Genomic DNA, 9351 nt, shown 5'->3' with positions numbered 1-9351 from the left:
TAGTTAATTATTTTATAAACATGTTTTTATGAATAATAAAAGTCTATATTCAAATAAACATAGAGTCAAGACAAAATATAAACAATGTAATAAAGTATAATATAAATTTATAAGAAAAAACAACCAAACCAAACAATATTAACTTATATTTGTAATATAAATAGGATAAAAATGCTATTTATTTATTTTCCCAAATAAATAAAATGTTTTGTAACAAGAAGAAAGGGTAATTCTGAAAATAAACCACGATTTGGCCAGGGCCGGAGGGAGGGTTTTCCGTTTTCCAGGTAGTCCTTTTGGAAGCAAGCTTTCTAGAGCCAAGTCCCTCTCTCTCTCTCTTTCTCTCTCTCTCACACACACACACAGATGTCTTTCCGGCAATCAGCGGTGCGTTTCCTGAGAGAAGTAAGAATTCCTGGTCGGGCAATGAAAGCATTTTCTTGGCGAAGTCTGTCCAGTCCACCGATGCATGTTGGTTAGTCTAATCTTTTTGTTTACTAGCAAAATTGATTCTTTTACAAAAAAATTATGAGTATTCTGATGAGTGAGACTTTTTTCTTATCATAGGAAAGCACTATGTAATGTTCTGACTGTGCAAATAGTGCATTTTCTTATATCTCGTTTAAAACATTAAATTTGGTATCTTAAATCCAAATGGTTGAAGCTTCAAGATGGATTACAACTTGGGAAATTTTAAGTTCTTATTTTTATCCAAAATGTTATATGCATTTGGATTGTTTTGTGTTGACATTCATTTTATTGCTTTTTTATAGGTGAAAGAGAGGTTCTTTGTCAATGTTCTTATGGAGGTCGTTCTTGGGGAAAGCATCACAGGGAGCTTTTGCCTTGGATATATCTGTCTGCACATGCTGGTATAAGTTCATTAGTAATGTAGTTGAAATTCTTGTAATCCTGTGATTCTTTGAGGTACGATTTGTAACATATGATGATACCTTCTTTGTTACTTGTTAGTGATATGGGTATCGGTAGTGATTAAAAAAAAATAGTAATACTGATTTGGGCTTAGGATCATTTTGTACCCTGTATATACAAGTTGGTTTAGTGAATAAATTATAACATACTTTACCTTAAATAAACATGGAATCCCTATTTTCTTGCTTTTGTTAAGAAAAGGAAAAATTGAAATATCCCTATTTTCTTCTTAGGTGTCTGCCATTATTGCTGAAGGTATGAATATTTTACTCACTGGTTCAATTATATTTACTTAATTTTGAAAAACAAGTAAAATCATTGAGATTCTAATTTTTTGGTTTTATTTTCTTAGAGAATATTACTTGTTGGATATACTTGTTTCTGGTCCTTATCTTGTAACCAAGAGATATAATTGCATTGGCTGATTAAGTGAAAAAAGTTTCTGTTGAAAATCTATTGATTCCACTTCTATCCATCTTTTTGTTTTGCTAAGAGTTGCATCCATATTCACTATTGGCATTGAATTGCTTGGATTAATATTTATTTTTTCTATATATGTTTCTGAAAAAATACTATATAATGTTAGTTTTCTTGACTTAACTTTTCTTGTTCCCAGCGGTATTTCTTGGTTTAAATGCTAGCCCAGCATTTGCTGAAGATGTTTCCGTTGAACTAAGCCCCGAGAATGATGTCAATGGATTACGCAGAATTGAAGATGGCTCTGTAATCTCAAATGAACATACGTCAAAATGGAGGGTTTTTACTGATACCGGAAGAGACCTGTTCTTGCAGGTAAGTATGTACTTATATAATCTCATGCATGTTTATTTGATGCTATCTCAGTTTTTTGTGTCAATACGCGCTTTGCTCTGTAGGGAAAACTAGATAAAGCTGAAAAATTGTTTCTATCTGCACTAGAAGAAGCTAAAATGGGATTTGGTGAAGGGGATCCTCATGTTGCATCTGCCTGCAACAATCTGGTTTGTGATTCACTGTCTTTCAAAATTAACAGTCCCTAAATTTGATGTACTTAAATGGATTATCCTGGTGGTTTTTGTTGCAGGCAGAATTATACCGTCTTAAGAAGTCTTTCGAGAAAGCAGAACCATTATATATGGATGCAATAAAAATACTTGAAAATTCATTTGGGCCAGAAGATGTACGGTAATGCATGAGCTTTAGACTCATTTGTGCTTATTTAGGAAATTGTTATTTCATTTAATTGGTTTTTATCTAGTATTTCCTATAAATTACATTCTCCTAATGTTTAATCTAAACCACCCGATAGACTCGTCAATATTCGTCTCTTCCTTATTAACAAGTTGATGGCTGCGACGATAGGGAATTAAAGGGAGATCTGTTTTGAGCTTATGCTTTGTTTGGTTTTTAGGATTCTTATACTTTTGAGTCAAAAATAAAAAGAAAAAAAACCCAGTTTGATATTTCAGATTTACCTGGAAGAAATCAAGCCTACTAAGGACTTTTTGCACCAGATCTTGTTTAAGTCATCTAAATAGGTTTGATTTCTTCCAGGTAAATAGGGTTAATGGTGCAAAAGGTCATGGTGCACCATAAATAGGGGTTTTCATTAGGATTAGGTTTTAGTTCTCTAAATAGGGTTATTTTCCTTCATGACATTAAGATTTTATCAATAGAAGAAGTATTTATTTTAGTCCCTTCTCTTAAATTCTTTATGTCTGTCTCTAAATTTTCCAAGTCTAGCCCCTTTTCTCTCAAAATCAGTCCCAATTTACGGTTCATATAAGAGCTAAATGCAACAACAATCTTATTTCAATGCAGGTTTTGACTTGCTACTGATTCTAATTTTGATTTGACATTAACTACTACATACATCAGTATTTAACCTATTTCGACCAAATATTGGAGTTGTGACTACTATGGCAATTGAACCTGAATGTTGATACATCTGGGAACTTCATATCAAATTAGACTAAAGTCACTTTCCAATAAGGAAATTAAGTAGTATCAGTAATATTGACAATAAGAGCTTCAGTCTCTATTTTCAAGTAAGTGTACGAGCTTCAGAATTCAAACAAAGCTCAGAATTGAAGACGCATACTGTGCAAAATAAATAAATAAATGCTATTGCTTTAGGTAAAGCTGCATAAGTCCCATAGCAAATCAGTTAACAAAAAAGTATCCCCCTCTGGGGAAGCTGCATAGCCACCTTAGTAATAAATCTATCCATGACTAATACTTTAGTAGCAAAGTTGTCGTGACTAGCAAAAGTGTATAAAAGTAGTTGTAGAGCAAGTATAATCGTAATATATGGTATTCTTTTATTTTGCCATAAAAGTTGCATTGATTTTAGTTTTTCATTCCCAATGTTTTCAGAGTTGCGGTTGCCTATCACAACCTAGGCCAGTTCTATCTTGTACGGCGAAAATTGGAAGAAGCTCATCAATGCTATGAGGTAAGAATCCCTCTAGGAATGTGGTTCCAGTTTGTATTTGATGTGTATAATCACAGAATGGAATGTTTTGTCCAAAAGTTTTTGCTTGTACACTATTTTCTTTAAAGCACATTGTGTGCTACAGCTATCACCAACTTCTAACAACTTTGTCATGTTGTGTTCATCATTTATATTCCTGGGCAGCGTGCTTTGAAGGTGTGAATAGCTCTACTCATTGGTCCATCCTTTAATTTCCTTACAAAATATCTCTTCTGATTCCGTATACATATGGTGAATTGCAGATAAAGAGGCGTGTTCTTGGACATGGACACCCAGATTATGCAGACACAATGTATCATCTTGGAACGGTGATGTTCATAACTTTTAATGTCGTTTAACTCTATTCATAAGCATTAATCATTAAAAACAAAAAGTTGCTTACTACAAGCATGGTTTATGTTTCTATCATCACATATCAAAACATAATTTCATTATAGATTATTAGAACCAAAATGTGATTCTGGAAATGATCGTGATTTCATTTACATCCTTAAACAGTTCAACAATTGTCTTGTATAATTTGGTTTTTCTACGATGATATTTATTTTTATATACAAGTAATCCTGGTGAATTTTGTATTGTATGATAAAAATAAGAGTTGTGTAAATTTGAATTTGTTTCAAATTACAGGTCTTTTATCTCCAAGGGAAAGAGAAAGATGCTGAGGCCCTTATACAAGAGTCTATTGTGATACTAGAGGTGTCTGAGAGTCATTTATTAAATCTTGATTGTACAATGTGATATTCTTCTAATTCTTCTTTGACCGTGTAGGAAGCTGGTCAAGGGGAATCAATCAGTTGCATGAGGAGACTTCGTTTTCTTGCCCAGGTTATATATACCACATTGTCTTCATGATGCCTTCTTAGAATGTCTTGTTCTTTACTTTGTATCCTTGTTTTTATGAGCTTGTTTGAGCTCCTTTCATTTTCTCATCTGAACATGTCCATGCAGAAACTGTGTATTAAGGTATAACTTTATCATATCACTTGCAAAATTAATCTCTTTTCTTTTAAGTTTGTTTATGAACAAGCCAGTGATATGAGATTGTAAAATCAGGAGTCTAATGCCAAAATAGGGTGTGGACTTTGAATGTCATGTTTATTAGAGGATTCTGTCTCTCTCTCACACCACATACATAATCTCAAACAAACATGAAATGCTTATACCATTATTTTAAACCCCCCCCCCCCCATTTTTGGCTTACAGATGTATGCAAAGTCAGGTCGTCTAGCAGAGGCCGAGAATATACAAAGAAAGATTCTGCATCTTATGGAATTATCAAAGGTTGGATTTCATTTTTTTCTCTTCTCTTCTTTCTAAATTATTATTTTTCTGACATGATTCTTGGTTAATACGAGCAGACACACTTTGCATCTACTTTTGATTTGCATGCATCAAACTTTTCATCATATTTGAGGTGGAATATGTTAAATAATTTAAATGTGCATCTTAGTGTTTGAAATAAAACAAAAGAAGTCTCCTCATTGTGATTGCAAACTGAGAAAACATACACCCATCTTCATGTAAAGTCTAAAAAAAATCTCTTTTTTTTTTTGGCAGGGGGGAAACATATTTACTTATATTGTATTTTTATAAAATTTTATAGAATTCTTTCCCATAAGTTGGTAAATTATTATTTTTTTTCTACCATAGGGATGGAATTCTTTGGACACTGTAACTGCTGCTGAAAGCCTTGCCTTGACCATTCAATCAATTGGGAAATTACTAGAAGCAAGGGAACTTCTAGATAGGTGAACTTATAAAGAGTTATTTCAAAGATGTAAATGCCATCAAATTGTAAAATCCACTAGATTAGTCGTTTTTCCGTTGCAGATGTCTTGAGGCTCGGAAAACCCTACTTCCTGAAGAGCATGTGCAGGTTTTTGCTTTTGCCTTCATTTTTAAAGATGTTATAATCCCTTGTTCATCATTAACATTTTCTTGTATTTCAACTAGGCTTAACCCGCATGCCTTGTGATATTGAGTACTAATTTGTACATGATAATTTTTTTTACCATTAGATGAGTAACATGATCATTCAATTCAAAGTCTCCGTTATAATTTAAACTATTTTAAAAATCTTTGATAAGTTTAATATTTCACGTGAATATTTCATGTTAGGAGCTAGATTAGACTGTACCAGTGTACCTTGAAATGGTCATGACTCGTGTGTACCACTTTGAGCGACCTCTATATGCATCCACAACCAAATTTCTTGTCCACTTTCAGCAGATCATGGATATTCTTCACTCTCCCCAATTCAACCAAACTTCATATTCTCTCATGATCTCTCACTCACACCCACTATCCAACTCTTTTTTTTTTGGAAAACAGCTTAGAGACATTTCATTAAAAATCCCAAGAGTGGGAGAAAGGGTCAAAATTAAAGCTAGACAATCCCTAGCTTTGATTAAAGGACTACAAACACGACCGTAGAGTATCTGATTGGAAACAAACAAACAAAGATTACATTATCAAACAGCAAAAGCATACAAGACCTACAGTTTTAAAATTCAGATTCTATTGTGAGCTTTCTTTTTGACTACTCTTACTCTGCTTTATAATCCCAATCTGCATTCCTCGAATTCCAGCAATTATATTCACGTCGCATCCTCACCTGTTTGGCTCTAGGCTTTACTAATGGTGATTGAACTGTTGCATATGATGATGTTTGTTTGTGAACTGTGTTTACATCCTTCCTTTGGGTTAGATTTACTTTAGTTGAGCCAACACTTATCTGATAAAAGAAGTATTTCAGAAACTTCACATTTACCTGCTCATTCCTTGGCTTTAACTTTGCCTGAGTTGCTTCGATCTACTTTCGTAGTCTCCTCTTCACTTTCCTCCAACTCTTTTTTGCTTTATAGTTTCCAATCTTATCCTTTCACGTTCTCTATACCTAGTATCTCCAACCATTTTTTTTCTCTCTTAACTAACCCAATTTAATTTAACCTACTCTTTCTTTCTTTATCTCTACCCACTATGCACCAAAACCTAGCTTTATTCATTTTTCTCTTTATATACTATCTTCCAATTAAGGGTGCGAGTAAAATCATTCAAACTTTCTAATTTATGATAACCGAACTGCATAAACAAATGACCAACAATCTCTCCAAACTGCTCGGTTAATAACATAGTCAAACAAATCGAATTCTTTCAGCTAGGATAGTTCAACTTCTCTTTCTCTTTAAGATGATTCTAAAATAAACGGATAAAATATCTAGCCCAATGTGTGTGACCGATTGTGGGCTTGATGATTATAAATGCAATATGAATATTGTATGCTAGAGATGTTTCTGGGAGATTTATGTGGGCTATGATTGAGGTTTTTTGATGATGCTAGAGTTAAGGTTGGTTGGGCTCAGCTAGTATTAGAATTAGGTTCGGCTAGTATCCTTTGTGCTCAATTTCTGTCTTTGGATTAAGTTTCACTTTTAACGATAGCCTTATGAATTGGGTTTCAATGTCAGATAGCTGGAAACATGCTTCATATCTCTAGGGTGCAAATGCTACAATCGAGCCTGTTAAGGAAAACAAATATTTCGGAAGCACTTGCTGAGCTTGACAAAGCAAAGGGTTACCTATGCAATTCAATAAGGTTTGCATCATTCACTCTTATCTTTGGTATTTGTAAACCAATAGTCAAATTGGTTCAACTTTAGTCTAACGAATCATCCTTTTCAGGCTTTTGTTCAAATCGTTCATAAAATGCAGTTATTTACTTGTTGATGTTTTTGCATTTCTTGGATACTGCTAAGTCTCTATCCTTAAAAAGCCTTTTATGCAATGTCTTTGTATAGTTTCACTAACCAGCCTCTTCAAGTAGCTTTTCTTGAACTGACTACAACCTAGCCTAAAATGCAAAGATAGCAATATATGTGGCTAATAGAAATCCATAAGTATGCCAAATTATAAATTATTTTTTGGAAATACATAATTATTCATCTGCTTACGTGTTATAAATCATTGTTTAAGTTTTTACAAAACGCAATCAAAAATATAAATTAATCCTACCCAAAAAACTAGTGTTCTAAAATCCCAATTATGTGTGCATTTGTTCTATTTCTATAACAGTTTGTGTTATTCTTTTTCAAAATTTAGGAGCTTGTATGTGCCTTAGATTTTTAATGAGAATCCTCTTTCAGTGAATTTAAATTACTCCATTTTAGATTCCCATAATACTTTCTTCCTCTTTCATTCTCCAAAACACTCCAATAATATAGAATTCAATGTTCACAGAATATAATAGTTACCTAATATTTAAATCCAAATTCCAAATTATGGTGTTCGTTATATTCAAATGTAACATTTTAATATTTTAGATTTATTTAAACTCCTCTCTCATACTTTTACTTACATAACAGCTGTATGAGTTGCTTCAAAAAACCATATATTTACTTTGATTTTACAATTTAATTATGTTTAATGGTGTCATAATTTCCTATATAGTTATGGATTTTTCATATGCAATTTGATGACTACTGCAGGATAGCTAAGCTAATTCTTTATAAATCCAAAAAGGAAGGTGGGGGGCAACAATCTTATGGGTTATCTAGAAGAGGAGCCACAAAGGATGTGCATGTAGCATTGGTTATACTGGTTAGCTCCCATAACTTTTACTTTAAATGCTTATGTGATCAAAGTTTAGCAGATGCTTGGTCTTAGATTCCCGAAAAATTAGCTTTTTACAAAATCGGATATGAAATAGTGGATCTGCATGGTCCCGAATAAATTGGCTTCCATCTATTTAAAATCAATTCTTGATTGATTCATGAATCAGTATCATTCACATTGACATGCTTAGTTCTGCTACAGTTGCAGGCATACAATGCCCTTGCACAGTTGGAGATCGAAAAACAGGAATTACTGCAAATTGAGGTTGGCATTTTCATGTATACTTCTTAACTTCAGTTTTTGATAATATATTCTGCAAATTGAGCATGTTTGATGATTTCTGAACAGGGTGGTGATAAGCCTTCCTCCATTCCAGAGGCTGAAAGTGCTCTACGACAATGCATATCCTCATTCAAGGAGGTAAAGTAACTGAATCATAAAAACCATATATTTTTTTTTATTTGGTGAATTTATTAAACCCTAACATTAATAATGGTATGTTCCTTTGTTGTTTCAGTTTGTGACAATGGAAGTATCTCCTGAAGTAAAGTTGGAGTATGTATCATGTATGAAACGTCTCTTAGCTCTTATAGACGATTATGGAACCGCCCGCCATTCACAAGAAAAAACTCAGCTGCAAGATGAGATAAGACGTGTCGAGAGAGACAACTCGATGGACCAAAAGCGCAAACCATAAAAAAACTTGCATATGAATACAAGGATTCCTTTTTCTTCTATAATACAGACTTAAAATTGTTGGAAGCATTACTAATCTTTTTTGGGACAAAATCTCATTTATTTATATTATTTTCTAACAAAAAAAATTAATTGTTGTAAGAGGGTGTATAAATATTTCATTAGTTTTTGTTAGATAATAACACCACATAAGTAAGGTTAGGTTACTTATGTAGGTATGATAATGGGGGCAGATTTGGTTTGGTTGATCATCCCATCACATTTTACTTTAGAGATTTTTCGGTTTTGTGAATCATATTTACTTTAGAGATTTTTTGGTTTTGGGAATCATATAAATAGATATATGGGTGATTTTATATATTAATTGTATTTATTAGTGTTTGAAATAAAATCGGGACGGAAATTCAAATATCATCCCGATTTTTTTTTATATGTAAGGACTTTTACAATAAATGTAATTTTTATTTTGGTTTACATAATAAATTTAAATATAATTTTATTAGACTAATTAAAAAATAAATAATTTTAATTAAAACTTAATTTTTTTATATATATATAAAAGTACTATTTTAAAATTATATAGGTGGTAGAAAATAAAAATGGACTATTTTTTTGGTTTTTGGCATAGTTTTAAA

General features: G+C 32.5%; 1 protein-coding gene across 3 annotated transcripts; it reads left to right on the top strand.

Moving 5' to 3' along the window:
* The first annotated feature begins 242 nt into the window (after positions 1-242).
* On the top strand, positions 243-8951 carry LOC124921868 (kinesin light chain 3). Of its 3 annotated transcripts, none has more exons than XM_047462569.1 (18): positions 244-475; positions 774-872; positions 1550-1725; positions 1809-1913; positions 1997-2097; positions 3289-3367; positions 3551-3562; positions 3649-3714; positions 4037-4105; positions 4178-4234; positions 4613-4690; positions 5060-5157; positions 5240-5285; positions 6877-7004; positions 7894-8005; positions 8222-8284; positions 8369-8440; positions 8538-8950. In XM_047462569.1, exons 1-18 carry the CDS (start codon positions 367-369, stop codon positions 8715-8717), a joined length of 1650 nt encoding a protein of 549 aa, XP_047318525.1. In that variant the 5' UTR covers positions 244-366; the 3' UTR covers positions 8718-8950. The 3 variants fall into 3 exon arrangements, with proteins under 3 accessions (XP_047318526.1, XP_047318525.1, XP_047318527.1); XM_047462571.1 differs by having other exon boundaries at positions 8222-8298; positions 8538-8678; XM_047462570.1 differs by lacking the exons at positions 3551-3562; positions 3649-3714 and having other exon boundaries at positions 243-475; positions 8538-8951.
* Positions 8952-9351: the final 400 nt, after the last annotated feature.

This window comes from Impatiens glandulifera, chromosome 1 (genome assembly GCF_907164915.1).
Source record: "Impatiens glandulifera chromosome 1, dImpGla2.1, whole genome shotgun sequence".
NCBI lineage: Eukaryota > Viridiplantae > Streptophyta > Magnoliopsida > Ericales > Balsaminaceae > Impatiens > Impatiens glandulifera.
Note: the sequence above shows the minus strand (reverse complement) of the source record. Positions and strands in the feature narration are given on the sequence as shown.

Bases quoted from the DNA above. Each gene is read 5' to 3' on its own strand.
- LOC124921868 (XM_047462569.1), top strand. From the start codon at position 367: ATGTCTTTCCGGCAATCAGCGGTGCGTTTCCTGAGAGAAGTAAGAATT. The intron at 1,726-1,808 runs GTAAGTATGTAC...TTTGCTCTGTAG, and splicing joins GAAGAGACCTGTTCTTGCAG to GGAAAACTAGATAAAGCTGA. The intron at 7,005-7,893 runs GTTTGCATCATT...TGACTACTGCAG, and splicing joins TACCTATGCAATTCAATAAG to GATAGCTAAGCTAATTCTTT.